This window comes from Serinus canaria, chromosome Z (genome assembly GCF_022539315.1).
Source record: "Serinus canaria isolate serCan28SL12 chromosome Z, serCan2020, whole genome shotgun sequence".
Lineage (NCBI taxonomy): Eukaryota > Metazoa > Chordata > Aves > Passeriformes > Fringillidae > Serinus > Serinus canaria.
In genome coordinates, this window is record NC_066343.1 from 57,212,157 (window position 1) to 57,232,875 (window position 20,719).

Genomic DNA, 20,719 nt, shown 5'->3' on the forward strand with positions numbered 1-20,719 from the left:
AGATAAAACATACATATTTTATTTTAATTTGCAACAAGGTGAAAGTTTATGTATGTCAGCTAATGCAATCAAAACTCACTAATAGTAACTCCTTAAGTGGCAGTAACTTGAATGCTTCCAGTCATGTATGCAAACCCAGTCACTAATTTTCTCAAACCTGAGAAGAGAACAGAACTACACTGTAGTCTCTGATGCCTATTTGTTTTCCAGCCTTGATATAGCTAAATGATGAGTTTGGTTGTATGGACAGTCCAATAGTGGCATTGCTGAGTTGGCCTGGACGCCTCTGATTGAGTCCAGCATTTTTCTCATTCAAAGTACTCTCTCTGGCTTAATCTAGCCTCTCCTTCAAAACACGAAACAAAGCCCCACACTGCTGTAGCTTCTTTTCCCTTGCCATTGCCTCAGTGACCCCCAGGAGGACTACCTTCTGATTTCAGAGAGAAAAGCACCTGCAGCAGTGGCCTCTGGCAAGGCCATGCTCTGTTTCCCTTCAGGACTAAGTAATTCTGTCAGATTTAACAGAGGCCAGTTGCTCAGTTTGTAACCCACCATTCTCCAGTAATCTAAATGGTCTGCTATATAATGACAGACCTAAAGGATTGAAGCTTGGTGGATGACTAGGGCAATGTGATACAAATTATTTCTTGAGTTATCTGTGGTTTTTTATGCTGCACATCAGGCCAGAATCCTACTGTGATGGTCCACTACAGCACTACCTACATGATTACCTCAGGCAGATTACACAAGTCAGATGTGTGAGTACAATGTTGTTGAAAAGGTTTAAGCTTCTGATAAAAGTAGCTGGGACTGATATAAGAGATCCTGGTCGTCCTCAAACTCTTCCAAAGGTGTTAGGAGACTTTTCTTGGTAGATGTAAGAAGCATGGTAGGGTTCCTACAGAGCATTATATTGGATGGGAGAAAACAGTAATAATTCCTGGTTTTTTGAGATAGTCAACCAATACTCATTCTAGCTCATTCAGCAGTTCTAGATGAAGCTTCTGGATTTGATGGGTCATAGTTCAGATCACTGTCTCTGAGACCTAAAATAGCCCTTGTCACCCAGAAAAATCTTTTTTCTTTTTTTTTTTTAATCTGGTCAAAAGTAGAGGCACTATGAAATGAAAGAGAGCTGTTAATGCACAGTGAGGTATACACATAGCCAGATAGTATGTACCTGATAGGGCCTGGATTAAACCTCAAAATACTGATTTAGAATTGTTAACACTGTTCCTTTCCAGTTAGCCTGTAAGACATTTCTCCTTCCAAGTCTTGACAGAGCTTCTCACTTTGGGTGCTAATGCAGTTTAGCTTGAATTAAGATTGCATTTTGGGTAACTTAGCACTGATGACTGCAACAGGGTAGTTTCAAGAAGTCAAACGCTTCTTTCAAGCCTAATCAAGTGGATCTTCAGGATCTAAGATACTAAAAAGGCAACATGAAAAATTAAAGTATTTTCTTATATAAAATACAAGTTATATCTAGAAAACTCTAGGTACTTTAGTACATAACATATGTACTTTAGTACATAACATTAGCCAAATGTAATAATTCAATTTTTTTTTGAGGTGTTTTGATCTCTGTAAGGCAGACAATTGTTTTCTTAATGAACATCATAGTGGAGTAACTTGATTTTTGCTCCCTATGAAGTCAGTTGGGGTCTTTGGAAAGACTTATATCTGAAGTTTTTTACTAGTGACATTTATGTTGGAGAAATTTTTTCTCCCTTTAGTCTGTCTTTCTAAATCTCACTTGCTTAGTTAGACAGTCCAAGGAGAATTACTATATCAGCATTCTTTTGGCTGGGATAATGGACTTCTCAGGTGCTGTGGCTTTTTTGGGCCGATCCTCCTTCATCTGGTTAAGCTTGATTAAATTAACTGTACTGAACTCCCAATATTACAGCAATACTTTTTCACTAATTAGGGCTAGCTGTGTTGCTGAATTAGACAGATGTATCAGGAGGACATAACTGCACAGTGTAACAGAAAATTGTGGTGCTCTGAAACACTCAGACAATAGTTGATGAGAGTCTGCTTCATTCAGGGTCTAATTTCTGTAGTTTCAAGTAGCTCTTTTAAACAATCCTCTTACGTACATATTCGCAGAATTAAAATGCTCTGGGAAAAACAACCCCCTCTTCTAAAGCTCATGGCTCTGATACCAATTTCAATTGCTTGTTCTCTCAGCCCTAAGTCGCAGCCTGCTCACAATGTCATAGACTGTATCCCCTGCCTGAGATGCCTAATCATCCCTCAGATTGTGCTTACCCTTTCAAAGACATGCAAATGACCAATAACCCACTGGCTATCTAGGAAAAAGTGTAACCCCATTTTGGAATGTGGGCAAAACCTGAAGAGCTGCTACTTGCACTCATTTAGTCTCGGCTTTTTGAGCAAGGCCTAAGCTATGTCAGGGCTAGAAAATTTTTTCTCAAAGTCTTAAAAATTGAGATGACATGACTTAAGCACTATTCCTGCAGAATAAGCTGACTTGGAATACTATGATTTCTGACTTCACAAAATAGATTTTGCAAACCAACCCATTTGTATTTTTCAAATGCAGATGATGATGATGATAAATATCAAGCTGCATGGAGCAGGCAGCCACTGCTGCTCACTTTCCTCAAAGCACAGCTTCTGATAGCTAGTACCATTACCATTGCCATATCAAGGTGCAATCTAGGATCATTTTTCATTGCTGCTAAAATGTGAACCTCAGCAATGTGAATAATACTTCAGCATACTTAGTCAATGTGTTTTGCGGGTGCATATTTGGCTTCAAGTATTAAATGTTATTGGGACAGAAAAGAAAATCCTAGCAGATAGGGTACTCCATCTTATTCTCCATCTTTCATTTGAAGTTTTGTGTATGGTAAATTGTGTTCCCACAAACAAAACACAGCACATATCTCATCTAAGATGAGACATGTTATTGGACAGTAAGTATACAGCCTTGTAGGCAGAAATGAGTGGATGCAATATTTAATCCCAGTCTAGAGGTTTGCATTGCAAAAGGCAGCTGCCATATATTTTCTTACCCAAACAGAAGACTACCTTAGTGTCAATCTTCTTTCTTATATAGTTCTTTAAAAACAGAGTCAATTCATATGACAAAGTGATGAAAGCAAGCACTGTGATGAAAGTTCTTGATGTGGAGCTTCATTCAGAGATTCTGTACAGCCACTGTCCTTTTGGGCTTTTTAATTCAGTTGATAGCTTTATTCTTTCAGATGGTTTATGTCCAAAGTTTGTAGCCAGAGAATCCAACACAGACTATACCAGTTGGATTTAAGGCTTGACAGGCATCCTCAGCCAATATTTCTCCTGAGAATATAAGCACAGTTTTGATTCAAGGGGAGGAGTGTTGCAAACTAATAAGATCATACATTCAGCTGGTACATTTGTGTTAAACCGGTGTAAATATGGGTTGTATGTTTTTTCCCCTCTATTCAAATAAGGCAGAACTCCTATTTATCCTGTTTATATCTCATAACTTCAATGCATGTCCTAAAGATCACTCAGTTGGTATTCATGTAAAAGTCTAGAAAGACCTAGAAAATCTTAATCTGTGTTACTATGGCCATTAGAAAGACAAACTTTAAAGACTTTCCCTGTGAAGCTCCACAAGGGCAAGTCCCTCACTCTCCTCGTGATCTCTAAAGCCTGGGATTTCCTTCTCCTTAATGGATATGGTGAGATTTTTTCTAGCCACTATAAAAAACATCTACTCTTTTATAAGTGTATCCTGATAGGTCTGCAGAATATCTTTCTAGTTACTTATTAGATGTTAAATTATGACAGTTTAATTATGAAGTAAAGGTTATGCAGTCACCCTGTCTTATCCCTGTGTTACTCTTCCTGCCTGCTTCTCTGTCTGTCCATGCATCTCTAAGTTCCTTATTATTAGGGGAAAAGTTAATTACTGTTCTGTGATTGGGATAGAAGAGACAAATCGATGCAAATCCTGAGGAAAGGAAGCAGAACTTTTGTACTGAACATATTCAGCTAGCTTCTGACTTAATACAGAACTTTCATCTCCTCCTCAGGGTGGGGATCAGCATAGGTTATATGGTGTGAGTTCAAGTGTCATATAGGAAATGTTATGAAGAAAAAGTCAGAAATTTGCAGAGGTTTAGGCTTCACCACTTTACTGTGGCTAATAACTTGCAATGTGGTACACAACCTTTGGTCTGCTAAAGAGAAATTTGCTTGTGTTTTATGTAAGAGTCATTAATCTCATGTGGGCCAGCACATTTTTTAACAATGTTCTTTAGCAATGATGGAGAGCTGATAATTTTAAATCTTGGAGCTCTGTGAAAAATATTCTGTTTTCAAACCTGTATTTCCTTTGAAAAATTAAGATGTGAGCAAGTATGCTGGGCATTCTAGTTAAGAGAGTCTAACAATGATGTGAACAATTTCTTCTAGCTTTAAAGGCTAATACCTTGGTCTATATTTAGAAGCTTGTGGCATATTGTAGTATTTACACTCCCTCTTGCTTATGTATACAGATGAGTGGCACTATCCTAACTGGAATTCAGATCGAAACACCCATCAGCTTCCATGTCATCTAGAGAAGAGGCCATTGATGCACTTTAGTGTTTATTATACTGTAATAAACTGTGTATCAATGACATTTTGAATCATGGGTTCTTGTTCTTCTGTATTATAACTACCACAGCTTCTTTGGACATGTCTGCTCTATTTTTGAACCATCTCACCTTGTCCAGATTTTCTGACCCAATGTGTATCAAAGATTTCTCACCACCTTTTATGATTGCATTGCAGTTCAAGTGGTCTGGTGAATGCTAACTATTTTGAGAAAGCTGTGGAGATCTGTACATTCAGTATCAGGTTCACCAAAATAATGACAGTATCTGGATTTGTTGCTCTTGACACAAGGGAGATTTGAAAAGTGAAAATCAAGTCCTGGCTTGATTTCAGTACATTAAATTACTACTTAATCAAGCCTCTTCTGAAGAATAACAAGCTACAGTATGATATCAGTATTCTTCAGTCCAGAAACCACTCAAGTAGAATTAAATTTGAAAATGAGAAAAGTGGGATCATGTTATTTTACATAAAAGAATAAAAGATCCTCCAAGACAGAAAGTCAAGAACATGTAGCTGTTGCCTTTTAAATGTGCCTCAACATCCACATAGCAGCAAACAGGGGCTAAATGGGAAGGGGAGGGAGTACCATCTGCAATAAAAAAATCCCACAGGAGATTTTGAGGAGGACGATCTTGTTTTCATATCTTTTGTCAATCAGAAATTAATTGTTAGTGACTATGTTTCAGGATTTGTCTAGTACTTTGAGGCACGGGTGAATATTTTGTGCATATGTGCCATACATTGGGCATTCAGAGTGTTTGCCACTGTTGCATGCTAGAAAGAAACCTCTCCATGTCTCCACTGTCTTATTTACAGGTAGAAACAATTGAATATTTTTGTTCTTTATCCAGTGCTGTTCCTACCTGTGAACACCTTCATCTTCATAATTCTGCCCTTTCATAATTTCCAAATGTATAGATTAGACTAAAAAGTGTCTTTATGTTTTGAACTGGGCCCCCTTTAAATGTCAAAAAAGAAGCAAAAAAATGGAGTAGCTGTATGCAAATAATAAAAATATCCCTTATAAAAGATAAGAAATTTAAGGACTACTGAGAAACATTTAAGCCATCTGTCACATATCAGATAATGCCATTTCACAGAACTCAAAGACAAAGAGCATAATTTTCCTGGAAGTGAAGTAGCATAGTCACACTCTCTTTCAGTGGAGCACAGGATAAAAAAAAAAAAAAAAAAGGCACTTGACTTATCTTCTGCTAAAGCCTTTATGTAATTCATTAAGCAATCCTTATCTAAAATTATAGTGTAGGGCATTTGCTGATGTTTTCCTGACTCAATGAAAACATAAAGAGGTACTAAACCCAGGTGGTCATTAACTCTCCTGTTAATGCTCTGGGCTGATTCATGTTGTCTATTATACTCCATTGGATTTGGCTTCCCTGAGTAATTAAAGCCTCTGAGCTCCTGCTATGGAGCACACGTTTCTTTTGGTTTGTTCTAAGAGTCAGGCTTATATGCTTTCTGTCCAGTCTGGGCCTGTGGTTTCACCTGAAGCAATGCCCTATTCCCACCACTCCTGCAAAGACTGTGTACAAAATGCAAAGTTCTTCCATTTTTTTGGTGTCGAAAATCCATTCTTCTATTACAAAAGGACTAAAAGAGATGATAATAAAAATGGTTACAGAGTTATTAAACATTCTGATGATCTTAATATTGGGGAGTTTTGTTTCATCCTTACAGGCTGATTGTACAGCAGTACAGATTGCACATACTGCTTTTTAATTAGGTTCTTGCAGTATCTGCAAACTATTGCTGTCTTGTGAACAGTATATAAATTATAAAAATAAAGTTGTAGCAAGTCAAACAAAAGTCACGTTTGTCCATTTATCAGGCTTTTTCTAATCAGGTTTTCATGGACTTGAAATCTAATATTCAAAACTCATATTTTATGCTTAAACTTGAATAAAATTAAAATTGTACCAAATCAATGTTAGTTTCTGTCAAAAGCTGCAACTTGTAATTCATGAAAAATTCATTACAAGGAAATACAAGAAAATTAAAAACATTTTGTATTTTTGCCTTTGGAAAATTTCTTTTTACCTTGATAGCTGGCATATAGTGGATAGGATAACTGAAAATGCCAAATTTTCCATGTCTCTATGTTTGATTCTATATATCCTCCATGCTGCAGATGCTACTTTTGTGCCCTTCTGTCTACCTGTGTTTACTGTACTTTAAAATCTACTGACTGTAGTTTTTGACAAGCATTTCAAGTAGCAGTTTTTCATGCTGAGAAATAGGAACCCTCTTTTCTCTTCCTGCCTTCTGTCCTATGGTGTGTCATCCTGGCACCTTGTCCATGCACCCCCCCCCATGGCTCTGAGGTTGTCACAGTGACAGCACACCCTTGGTCACAGGTCCCACAACTGCAGATGTCTCAGTCAGTTTAGAAGTTTTGGTAGGTTTTTATTAATCTGTGATGTGCTTCCCAGCCATCCACTTGTTCTGTCCTCACAAGCCTGGTGACAGCCCTCCATGGAGTCACTTTTGGGACATCCACCTCTATCCTTTAGGATGACATGTCTGTGGATTAATCGCGGGGGGTCAGACACCTGCCATACCGACAGCACAGAAAGTGGCTGGTCTGTCAATATTCCCACAGCCTTGCCAGGCAGTTGGGCAATAACTGAGTTGATACTTGCTTTTCAGAGTGTGTGTGGAGCAATGATAAAGTGTAATTGCAGAGGAATAAAACTGGAGTCACCTGTACAGCATTATAAAACCTGATTTTCTTTCTGTTAAAGCAGCAAATTTTTCTAACTCACTATTCTGTTTATTTTTTTTCAGACATGGAGATGACTTGATTGTGACCCCATTTGCTCAGGTAGGAACAGCTTTGTCATATTTCTCACATGGCCTTGTAATTTGAAGACTAAATGGCCAAACCAGTTGTTTTCTGTTGTTGATGTTATATATGTTTGCCTGAAACAAGAAAAGTGTTTCAACAGAAAGTCATAAACCTCCCACTCTGTTAACCATACCTCTTTTTCTTAACACTTTTTGATTATCTGAAAAGTTGAAGTGCAACAGAATGAAAAACACCCTTGATCTCTTCCAAATACTGTAGCAGGATGACATGATTATTATTCTGTTATTTTTCTAATTAAAATTTCTCTGATTCCTATTATTCTGATTCCTATTATTCTGTTATTTTTCTAATTAAAATTTCTCCACTTGAACATCTTTGATGAATTAAATACTGTGAGATTTTTAGACATGAGATAAATTTTACCCAAAGCCCTTATGTTCCCTTACAAAACCAGGTTTGTTTTTTCTATTTAGATTCTGGTTTATAAAATACTAGCTCAAAATTCTTTATAATTCAAACTAAAAAGCCACAGTTCTTCACAAGAGAGCTTCCTTATAAAGTATGAAAAATTAACATTGCTTTTCCTTGAACCCATGATGATGGGTTTTACAGAACAGATAGGATTTAAAATCAAATTACTGTGATTATGAAGTCATATGTGATTGAAGATGAATGGAAAGAGAAAGTTTGAGTCGCACAGCAGTGTCAAATAAGAATATTAAAATAATATAATATATATAATTTATAATATATATTATATATAATATTATATAAATCATATGTCATATATATAATAGATATGCCACATATAAGCACATGTGGCAGCTTCAGCCACACTATGCAGGTAGCTTTGGTCAAATAATAAGCTGTTAAAACAATATTAATTAAATACTTTATTATATATTTAATTATATTGCAAAGAGATTCAGTGTCTGTAAGACTCAATCAAGTCCTTATTATGAATAAAACCATTATCTTTTACTAGCAGAGCAAATATTAAGCAAGGGCATTTTATAAAATACTCTGAAATCTCCACTCTACCCTGAATATGCAAATGTGATGACATATAAAATTGGTTTTAATTCATGCTGAATTGAAAATAAGTCAGTTTGCTTCCTGATTTTTGGAAAGAAAAACATAACAAGATTACTACTGTTTAGTTAGTCAAAGGTATTTTTTATTATCTTAACTTTGGAAATTACCTCCAATGGCTTGACCACTGCCAGCTATTGCTAGTTCTTTACTTTTTGTTACAAACTTTCATTAATTTATTCTTTTTTTTCAGTGGTGTCCTACGCACTTTGAACCTATTGTATACATTTAAGGTGCTATGAAAAGAGGGTTGTGCACTCCTCAACTCAGATCTCTGAAACCCAGCTTCCCATTGCTGCTTTTGTTACTCTTCAGATGGTTTCACCAGGCATCCAGCCTAGTCTGGGCTGAGAAAAAAAAGGGTCAACTTCTGCAAAGACATACCAGTGATTAGTGTTGCTGCCTTCTCCCATTTCCAGCCTAGCTCCAATAAACTCATGGTTCCTCCCTGACATCAGCTGAACAACCTCTCCCCTGACAGAGAGGTTCATATTTTTACCCTCACATGGCACAAAATCTGTTGTGTATTACCCAGTTGCCTTCAGAAGAGAGTGCCAGTGCCACTTATAACATGAAGACGCTCTACTACTTTTGCTGTCTGCTACCTTACATAAAATTAGGTCCCGAAAGGAAGCAGTTCACCTATGTTGTCTTCCCCAATGGATAAAGCTTGTAAGAGCCTGCAGACTTTTCCTGCATTCTCAGGGGATAACTCCCTCTTTCTCTGGCCTTTGGCACCGAGTCCCTAAAACAACTGTGCCACTTAGAGGAGATACTTCTACTTTTTTACTTTTTCTGGTAATCTAGACAATCTCATTCCCATTGTCCTTTCAAGTTATGGGGACTGAACTACAAATTAGGGTTTTGTAATTATTTCTTATGCATGAAATACTAGGGTATAATGGGCTATTATCTTCCAGACTCAAATGCTTTTCTTATTTTAAAGAAATAAGTAGAATTAAGTAAAAAAATTTTCCTCCCCTGCAAGTCAGCCTGACTTCAGACAGAAAATGATTTGTTTATGAGGGGAGCAAAAAAATGGAGGCAAACTACTGCCTTTGTATTACAGACATATTATTGTTAAATAACAGCCAAAGGTCACAGACTAACCTGCCCAGGAAACCTTTCCATTTTCTTTCAGCACAGTGGAGCAGAGATTGATCAGTCTCACTTATGCAGAAATTGATTCTGAAACCACTTTTTTTGTTGCAGGTTCTGGCCAGCCTGCGTACTGTCCGGAATAACTTTGCTGCATTAACCAATTTACAAGACCGGGCACCCAGCAAGTGAGTGTCATTTTCTGGCCACTGATACTTTTTAACTGTAAGTTAAGAAGACAAATATGAGTTATACATTTCAGTCTGTGCCACCAAAACTGCATAAATCAATGATGAGGAATAAGTTCATTAATCCCTAAAGATGCTATAGTTGGTGGCTGGGACAATAGCCCCCTTGCCTTCTAATAGATCTTGCAACTGTTGTCCTTGCATAAACTTGGAGTAGGTTTTTTCACCTTACCTGATTTTAGATAAAGTAGTCATATGTCTAAGATCATTCAAAGATCACCATTCGGGCACAGTCTGAGTATGGCAAACGAAACAGGGTGAGCAGGCAGCTGCACTCACTGAGATCTGATTGCATGATCTGAACCTAGAACTCTACCTCACTCATTCAAGGTAGTGATACCTTAGCCAGCATAAATAGGATCCCTCTCCAGTCATGTTAAAGCATCACAGCTAACATTAATGTTAGTTACACTGGCAAACGTAGTGAAGTCATTTCCCTCGCCCAAAGCATGCATCTTGAAACCTAGAAGGAATTAACATTTCAAAGAAAAGAATGTCTTTGAATACATTTATAAGTCACACTTCAAACTATGTATTTGCTCTTGATGTGATTAGGCAGGCTTTTAATAAACTTGTAAGTTCCTAAAATATTCCTGCCCTGGAGTTCCCAAATGAATTCCCAGGTAATGCATTTTCTGTTGTATTGTTCAGGAATTCAGTCATCAGTGAATTTTTCAGGCTAAAACCTTCTTTCATTTCCTTTTTAATAGAAGATCACCAATGTGTAGCCAACCATCTATTAACAAAGCAACCATAACAGGTAAGAATAATTTATTACTATTTAACTGAAAAATGCATTTTATAATAGCAAATATGCATTGCTTCATATACTTATATTGCTTCATGTCCTTATATTTGTTTTATTAAAGAGGTTTTGAGTTTTTAAGTCACATAGGGACTCAAATTGGTGACTTCTAGTCTTCAGTCCTGTTAACTTCTGATTTCTATTTTTTTATTCCAGTTTTAATTTAAGTTCTTTTCCAATTTCTTTTCCTTATATACCAGTGTGTGACCATAAAATGAATAATTTAATTAGTAACTTTCTGCAAGGAAATCTAGTAGTAAAAATGAATAAGAGGAATCCATTCATCTCTTTTTTTTTAGGACATAGAGTTCTGTAGCTATGGAAACACAAAAGTCTTCTCTTTAAAAGTGCTTATGCTATGAGGAGAAATGTTCAAAACTGAATTTTCTGATTTAGAATTGTAAATCCTATTTTTATAGCATTTGTATGAGAAATAATTTTTTTTTGAAAGATAGCATTATTTCTAAGGAAACATTGACCTAAAAACAAGACTAGCAGTGTAAATGACATTAATATTTTGGAAAATTTTACACCACACTACTTTTGGTTACTTTGATGACAACTTCATCTTGGATATCTTATGGAAATACTCTTATTGTATCCCATATTTTTTACATCATGTTAATTCACAACTTACACTATGGAATTTTCCATGTGTTTCTTTCTCTATTGTCCTCTGTCATATTGAAAGAGCATTTGCTTTTCTTCTTGATCAAAGTATACAAACACTTCCTAAACAGACAAATTATTATTTAAACAACAACCAGAAATGCAATTTTCCACAATTTTCAAAATACCACATCTTTTTAATTGAACTATGCATTTGTATCTCTAAGAAAAAAATGGTACATCAGCAATTTTGAGGAGCAGGGTAGCTTTTCAATGTTCAATAATTTCTGCCTTTAGGCTCTGGAATGTGTTAAAATTAATGGTTTTTTTCAGCTAACCTCTCACCTTAAAAGGACCTTGGCAGTTCTGTACAGTTTTATTTTTCTATGACCTCGTACAATATGAATTGTAGGAGGGCTCATCAGGGGAGAGAAGGTTATATGTTTAAATCTATACCATATACAGAAAGGCATCATGCTAATTAAATAATAGAAAGAAGATATATCTATATATGTAGACCAATTATATTAATGATCCTTTGCTAATATATTTCTTGAAGAAGTAATTCTGGGCATTGGTTGCTCAGATTGATTGCTCTCTATAAACAATTTCAGTTGTGAATATTATATCAAAATTATATTTTTGATTTTGTGATTTGTTTCATAGCAGAGTAATCCAGAAATATGTTTACTGGAGACAGAGAAACTCAAATACAGGGCTCTTTCTTTAACACCAAAGGAATAACTTTAGAAAACATAGTGAAATTCATGAGAGTAAAAGAAAATGATATCCAGAAGAGAAGATGTGCATGCCAGTTATCACTACCTTACATGCTCTCCCACAGCTATTTGCCTAAGGTCACCTTCTTTTCTCCAGCAGGAGAAGCAGTTCAGACAGTAAGACCCAAGATGCTCTCTGTTGGAAGATGCTATTGCTCTTTTTAAATTCTCCATGATCTGAAGGTTTTTATTCAGTTAATCCTCAGAGTGAACTCTACATGTCGGCCATAAATCATCTGAAATTTTAAAGTTTAGAAAGAAGGTACTACAGTCAGCTCTCCAATTAATCTAGAAAATTCTTTGCCAATAAATTCAAAGGCAGCAAGAAAATGCAAAGAATAGTAAGGATAATTTAGTCTAATTTAATTTAGTCTGATTTCTCAGAGATGCTGCTGGAAATTCTGTGCCCAAATTATGCATCAAACTGGATGATCTGAAGCCTGTGTGCACTGGATAAAAGTAGTTGAAAGACTTTAATATATATAACAAAGATATTAAGCCACAGTAAAGCATGGAAATGGCTACAATTCATTTGAGTATTGAATGGAAATTAAGGCTAGATACTATTTTGCAAGAAAGGGTTTGCTCATTCTTAGTTATAAGCTGGTTTTGATATTTCTATGGCAACAAATTTCATGGCATCAGTGCAGCAATATGCATAGGTTTGTTCTTGGGGCATATAGAATCCTAGTTAAATGTCTTAACAGCAGTATATTAAGAAGGAAGATTAAACACTTCTGCTATAATTCACAGCATAATTGAAAGCCCCTTCAGATGCTACTATGTTTTTTGAATTCTTGTGGGGAACGTTCAAAATGTAGCTTATAGAGATCCTTCCTGCTGAGAGATCCTCCAGGTTTTGTTGTTTGCAGAATTTGTGTCATGGAGTATCCATAAAGATACACCAGCTTGGGTAGAGCCTCATCATGTCATCCAGATGGCTCAGCTTGCAATCTCAGCAAAAATTTACTGGCAAGGTAGCAATCTAGGTGACTGGAGGGCACAGTGTCACTAAGCTATATTGATGATAAGCCAGAAAACAGACACTTAAGATGGAGATTTTATGTTGCTAAACTTCCTGAAAGACATGTCTCCGGGAAGACTCACTCTGAGGAAAGGGATGATCACAGAAGGGAACTGCTTCAGAAGATACGGGGGTACCAGCAAAGGAAACATGAAAAGGAATCTGGTAAAGCCATAAACTAAAAAATAAGAGCAAAATCCTCTCCTTTGCTATTTTAAGAATTCACCATAAGACATAAATTTGTGGCAGCATACCTTAGCAAAAAAATAAGAAACTATGACATTGAGAAGTGAAGCAGCACGGGAATCTAAGAATGTCTTCAAATTCTTAAAAGCAACAGCCACCATGGTTGTCTTAAAATATATGGTGATTTTTCAATGTAAATATGTAGCAGTTGTGATCAAAACGAAGTCTTTTCTATTCAGTATATCCACATGAATCTGTCTTGAACACTGTGTTGAAAGAAGCTAATGAATATCAATGATATACAATACCATGTTCATTATCAGACAGCTATGCTATGGTGTGCCAAGTGTTCCTTTTGCAGACAAATTAGGGGGCTGGACATGGGAGCTTTTCATGTAGCAATAGAATGTTTAAATGACACCTTTCATACTTTCTTCGGACTCTAGGATGTAAATATCAGTTTTAACTACAGTCAATGTGAATAAGGAGAGATGAAAACTTCTGTTAGAAGTCTTCAAAAGAATATGAATTTCCTGCAAGTGCCATGTCTGTCTCATGATTAAGACCAGCCTGGAATAACAGGGTTTGCTGAACAGTTCTCTCATGCTTGGTGTTCTGTACTTCAACCAAAAGAGAGGTTTCTCTCACTATGAATCATGTTTTCTGGTGTTTCATTTCAAACTGGCGGTAATTCTCTTAACACAAACAGTGAAATACAAATATCTTGTTTCCAAAACAAAGGAACTATCTGCGACTCGAGGATTGAGCTTCCCAGGTTTATTCTACAGTTCTGTCCTCTCATCCAGTCCACAGTTCCAGAGTTTGCTTACGATGGTATTGTGAGAGACAGTGTCAAAGGCCTTGCTGAAGTCCTTGCATGAGCCCACACCTGCAGAACTGCACCTCGATCTGGGCCCCCCAGCCTAGGAAAGACTTGTGCCTGCTTGAGCCAGTCCAGAGAAAGCCATGATCAGGGATGATCAGAGAGAGGGATGGAGCCCCTCTCCTGGGGGGACAGGCTGATAGACTTGCTCTGCTCTGTTCAGAGAAGTGGAGGGTGATCTTACACAAGTAAGTAAAAGCCTTCAAGTATATAAAGGGGCCTACAGGAAAGCTGAAGAGGGACTCTTTACAAGAGTTTGTCATGATAGGACAAAGGGAAATGGTTTTAAGCTGAAAGAGGGCAGAATTACACTAGATATTAAGAAGAAGTTCTGAGGGTGCTGAGGCCCTGGAACAGGCTGCCCAGAGATCTGAATGCTCCATTCCTGGAAGTGTTTGAGCAGGGGCTCTGAGCAACCTAGTCTAGTGGAAGGTGTTGAAACTAGATGGTCTTTGAAGTCTTTTCCAATCCAAACCATTTTATGATTCTATGATTTACATTTTGCAGTTTAATATAACATTTATATTTTGCAGTTCAGAGCATATTTAGACTTAGCTTCCATTGAAATCCTTCCATCTGACCCATGAAGTTATGTAACCAAATAGCAATGCAGATGTTGGTTGTTTTAGCTAGCTTCAGCTACGTCATTTTTGAAAAACAAACACAATTTTTCCAAGTGTTTTGAATACAGGATTGATAATCAGCAGCTTTAGTGGAGTTGAACAATTCTAGTGGAGTTTAACCGGTTCCCTATCATCACTGTGAAAAGCTCTTTCAAGTGACCTGTATATTGTTTTCTTAATCAATAAATAATATTTTGCATAAATAGAACAGATTTGGAAAACAGCCTTATTTACATCAGGTACTCTTTTCAGTTAATCATTAAAATTCCTTATCTAGGTCATGATCACCAAACAGAGAGTTATCTCACTTATAACCTTGTTAGCCACAACACAAACAAGATCATATTGCTTTGTCAGATACAGATCAGGGCACAAATTACATTCAGACTGAACTTCATTCATACATCCCCTGACCCATGGGAAGTAAGGTATGCAGCTAACAGGTAAGACATCAGAGAGCCTGCATCCAGACCTCCAAAGTAATTTCCTCATCTTTGGGGCTGAATTAGCAGCTTTATCCCTTGCACATGCAGAGTTTGTAAGCATTTGATACTAATAAATGGAATACATATTTGCTTGCATTCAGAAAAAATTTTTTTCAGTGTCATAGCTGGTGCAGTACTTTCATGGGCTACAATTTTAAAAAATAGCTGTTTAAATGGAGTCATTTAGTAAACGGGTTTTCCTTTTAAAAAGGCATTGTCTCTAGTTCAGCCCCATTAGTTTAGGGAAGACGATGTTATTAACAGGATACAGCTGTGAAGGCTTGCTGAGTGCTTTCTTCTTCTTGATTTGTGGAGTTTTAATTAATGTTACAAAAGTTTTCTAACCCAAAGGCTTCAATTGAAATCTGTATGTAGGGCTCTTTTAGGGTGAGTGAGTTTGTAGAACAGTGATTAACTTTAAGGCAGAACTGGAGGAAGAGGACTGACATGGTTTTGAACCAGATAAGCGGTTTATGCATCGTCTCACTTTCAAGGAAATGAATAAAACCAGGCCACAAAATAGACACTCTCTATATTTGAATTGTGCTCTTCAACACTGATACCTGATAGGCAAATACGTTAGCTTTCATAAAATAGAAAGTTAAACAAAGAAATATATGTCATAGTTTACAAGATTCCTGGCAGGAATGCCCATATAATTAAAAAGAACCACTTGAAACAAAAATTAGAAAATAAAAGGAGATGTTTTGCAGTGTGTAGACAACAACACTTGTCCTTGTTTATGAATTCAATTTTTCAACAGTCTCTTTCAGTAGAAATATGTGGTGGTTATTAAAGTGCATAGAGACTAGAACCCATCATAGGGCTGACCTTTACTTTTTATCTTCATCTAGCACTTCAGATTACTTTTCATAAGACTGCAGTGTAGTAGAGCCTTGATTTTGTTTCAGACTCACACATTTCGGAGTTAGACTAGGGATACATTTAAAAAGAAAACATCAGAGACATTATCAGTCTCCACATCAATAATCTGATATGCAACCCCACATAAATCTTTCCTTCTTACTTTCAAATTGGTCTCATATTTTGCTGCTCCAGTAAAAGCCCTTTTATCACTATTTCACCCAAACTGTCCACTTCACTGGAAAGAGAGACGGGGTGACAAGCTTCATGTGCTTCTTCTCCTTTCAGCCTGTGTCCCTTACAGGCACTGGTAGTCTAGCACAGCAGAGAACTGTACATGACGCCAAGCTATATTGATTGTATTCAAAACAACAGAAAAACAGCTGAAAAGAGTGAAACACAGTTTGGTTTTTAGGACAGAGTTGAGAAGAATCGGCAGGAAAAATAGGACTCTTGCCTGTGTCATTTTTCTCCTTCCTATTACAAATGCAGTCCCTTGTCTGATAAATATAGAAAATGAAACTGAATCAGATGTGGTTTATGGTATGACTTGGTTGCAGTCTGAGTGTACTTTCTTTTTACATCTTCATTTCTGATCAGGGACACATTATCACCTGTCCAGTCTAAAATATTTATTTGAAAGTAGATATTTTTTTCTTTAATAGGTTACTGAGAAACTGACCTATTCTAGCCTATTTACATTCCCGAGCATCTATTTAAAAATTAGGGCTACATTGAAATCACCCATTAAAGTGAATAAGTTCTGCTTTTATTATATGCAGGTTCCTTAGTAAGGAGCCTGAACATTGCAGTGAATCAGAGAGGCCAGAAGCCATGGTCAGACAACCCTGGAGACAAGATTCAGCAAAGCCCTCCTTTTCTGTATTTTCCCCCTCTGCCCTCGTCTATTTTGCCTTACATCCTGCAAAATGACTCGTCTTCAACTGGTGTAATACCAGGTCTGGCGGTAGGAACATCCACTAGTGCCTGCTTCACTTTCTCAAGAACTAGGATTAAAAATTTCAAGAATAAGCAATGCCTAAAAATCAGTCTTCAAAAGTTACAACAATATTTAATTAAAAAGACCTCTTTTTCCAATGTTAGGTAACTCAGCTCAGAAAATCTTTGATAGTGTGAACCTGTCATCATGGAAACAACTGATTGGTGAACAGTCATGTATTCAGACATGCCCCTGTGCTTCATGCTTCCAGTTGGCTCTCTTGCAATTAAATCCCTCTGAACAACCACATGCATTCTCTCTACAGAAACCTGTCAGGGAAGAGCTGCTGTGAAAATTTTACCAAATTTGACTTTGGGACTTTGGGAGGAATGATGGGAGGCAGTGAAAGAGACAGTAGATCTTACTGTCTGTTCTTACTGTTCTCACTTGAAATGTTAAACATGCCAAGGTATGACTTCAAAGTTTCCTAATCAAACCCAAACCACAGTACTTAGCCAGGTTTTCATAGCTCAATGACTCTTCCTTTCTGTTAATAGAGTTGTAAAATTTATGTTCTTTTGTCATAGTCCTTACTTAGCTCACTGTTAAGAAGATTATCTCTATTTGAGTAGACACAAACTTTTTTTGCACTAAGAAAGTCTTAATTTTATTCCCATTATGATGATATTCTGAGTTAATGAAGTAGCTGTTGTCATATGTGTATATTTTTAGTTGCTATGAAATATTAAAAATTATTCCCAAATATTTGCATTCAAATGTTAGCATAAAATTTCCAATCTGATTAATCATTCCTTCTGCACACAGTATTTTAAATTATTTTCTCCAATGATATTTATATTGGAATGTTTAAATTATTTATGAATTTGGACAGATGTTAAGCCAAATAAAAAACACAGATGGAGACAAAAATTTAGGACCAATCTCCTAAATCATTTGATAAAAATAAAAGGTTTCTTAACTACAATAAGCAAAGTAGGATTATATCCAACTGAGTGAATTTAGCCACTATATTGCTTGTTACTGTACTAAAAAAAATGTGAATTAAATCAGGAGCATATTACAGAAGTGACTTTTGGATTAGCAAGAATTTACAAATTTCCCTTGTACCAAGTCATATGCTAATAACTTAGTGCACATACTGTAAGAACTATTGACTAATTAGTCTTTAATTTAAGGAGTGCAAAGATCACTAGAAAAAAAAAAGCCTAGGAAAAAGTCTGTGCCATAGAAATGAAGGAAAATAATCACACAAGAGTTTCAAAACCTGGAAAAGCTGAGCTACCTAAATGTTATCAACAGGATTTGGGAAGGTCCAACAGATGATGATAGGCAACTAAAGGGAAAGAAAAGAGTATTTGGTTTAGGAGGAGTCTTTAATGTTGTTTTTATCACTATTGTAGATATGGTTAGTGTTGCTATTACTACTGCAGGGTTTGAACTTTGCTTTTCAAAGGAAGAAAGAAAAATCAGAATTTTGTGTAGGTTAATTCTTTTAAATGGGATTGTATCTAATACAAGCAATGGCAAATGCTACCTGACCCCCAAATTGTGTTTCGTATTCTGCCCTTTCTCTGCCCTATATGCATGTATGACCTATTTCAGCATTTCAGCAGCAGAAATACATTTCTACTCTGGTGGCTTCCTCCCCTTTTTTTTTGTTTTGTTTTGTTTTATTGTGTGTGGGCTTCTTTGTTTGTTTGTTTGTTTGTTTGTTTGTTTGTTTGTTTGTTTTTGGGGGAGTTGGGTTTTTTGGGTTTTTTTTTGTGGGTTTGGGGGTGAATCGCAAATTTTCTTTTTCATATGAGATATGAGATACAGATAATTTGAATCTCATCAAATTTCATCTCATGAATCTCATCACAATCTGATCTGTTTGTTTGAATCTCATCATTCTTCATACATCTTCAACTCTGGAAACCTATCCCATAAAGGAGGTGAGCAGAGAAGTTTTAGCCCTACAGCCATAAGTGTTTTTGCAGTTTGAGGTGGTATTTTCAAAGAGCAAGCAGCTGACTTAGTATGCATATGCCTTTCACATGGGAAAACAACAGTCAAGTGGTTAAACCACGGTAGTTATCAGGGGCTACTGCTGTTTGGAAATGTATGTAAGCATGTTACTACCTACCAGCCATGGATATTCACTGTATGATATTGTGTAACCAAAGCCTGTTTGCCTTGCTTCTGCCGGTTCTCATTACAAAATCTGCCAGTTTTTGCTCTGCTGAGTAAAATCTGAAGCTGCAGCACCAATTAGTCTTTTACAACACTTTTTTTTGGTCTAGTGCAGTTCCACCCTCCTTGCAGATTTATACTCCCTTGACTTCTGTTTTGTGCTTGGTTTGTTTCTTCCCTAGGAGGTAGGGGTGGCTGTAAGATATGAGGCAATGAATAGCTGTGGAGTGGGAAGTTACTAGAAATAAATAGGATCCTTGTAGCCTCAGTATACACTTTAAAAGAGAGGGGCACAATTCTATTCCACAAATACTATTATCTAAACATACAAGACAGAGTTGATGCTCAAAGGAATTAATGTTTTTTCAACAAATAAAATGTTTGCGGTAAGACCAGTAGCCAGTTCTACTTTGAAAGCTCTTTTCTCTAAAAAAAAAAAAAATTAGTCTTCTCTGTAAAAAAGGGCTATAAAAATTGGTCATATTTTCCAAAATTGGAGTCCATTTCTTTGAAGATTAGTTGTTAAAATAAATAGATATTTCTACTTCATACTATATACAAATTTATTCATAAGCATTTATTTTTGAAAACTGTATGCATTGATGGTTCTGTGAGAGGTCAGTTTTGCAAGCATTATTTCCAATCACAGCTCAATCCTGCAGAGCTGAATTATAAAACATCCACTATGGGCACATTACCTTTGGAAAATAAAAAACATTTACATAAGTATTCTAAAGACTAAAATTACATAGAATAAAATCAAAATATAATAAAAATTTTCTTTAAAAATATAGTTCTTTCAAAGTAACAACTCCATCAGTCAAAAGTACACCATAAAAAAATCCATCTTTCCCCTAATAAATGTAATTAATGTAATTTTTTTACATTTGTTCAGCAAGTTGATGGAAAAAACAGATTACCTTTCCACTGTTTGAGTTACTGATTAGCTCCTCATCTGGCAGTGCTTAGACAAGGTTATTTGGAAGCTAGTGTTATTATTTCAGTGCAGGGAAGGAGCTCCCCTAGAGCATTCTCAGGCAGCCTTGCGAATGAGGAGGACTACAAGATGTATAAATATCTCTCAGCTCGTTCTGTTTAGTGAGCAGACACCAACAGAGATGAAGAAGTACAGTGTGACTTTCACCACCAGAACAAATGCTCAATGTTATTAAATCCCAGGCTAAAGGCCACAGTCTCACAGATTCATGGCTAGCACATTAAAGCTGGTTTACCTATGATCAGATCCCTAACATCAGTAACAACATAGCTTTAAAAAAAAGTTATCTCATATATGAAGACCATACTGGCCACCTTCCTTTCCACAAGATTGCTTCTAGAAGTTGTCAAACTTGACTCTGTGTTGTGTTGCTGGAGAACGGACAGTTACCAGGTGACAGTCAGGATCATTAACAAAGTCTATGCAACCAGCGCAGTAAACTAAAG

The 20,719-nt window shown here is 36.4% G+C and overlaps 2 protein-coding genes across 3 annotated transcripts in view; one reads left to right on the top strand and one right to left on the bottom strand.

Moving 5' to 3' along the window:
- Positions 1-20,719, bottom strand: part of LOC127061026 (translation initiation factor IF-2-like) — a 694,470-nt gene that overhangs the window by 658,281 nt on the left and 15,470 nt on the right. The gene's annotated exons all lie outside the window — the stretch shown is intronic.
- Positions 1-20,719, top strand: part of LOC103821042 (cAMP-specific 3',5'-cyclic phosphodiesterase 4D) — a 359,702-nt gene that overhangs the window by 258,025 nt on the left and 80,958 nt on the right. For both annotated transcript variants that reach the window (XM_050986858.1, XM_050986861.1), the window contains exons 3-5: positions 7,426-7,462; positions 9,752-9,825; positions 10,596-10,645. In XM_050986858.1, coding sequence (XP_050842815.1) covers positions 7,426-7,462; positions 9,752-9,825; positions 10,596-10,645 — 161 coding nt within the window. The remainder of the gene's footprint in view (positions 1-7,425; positions 7,463-9,751; positions 9,826-10,595; positions 10,646-20,719) is intronic.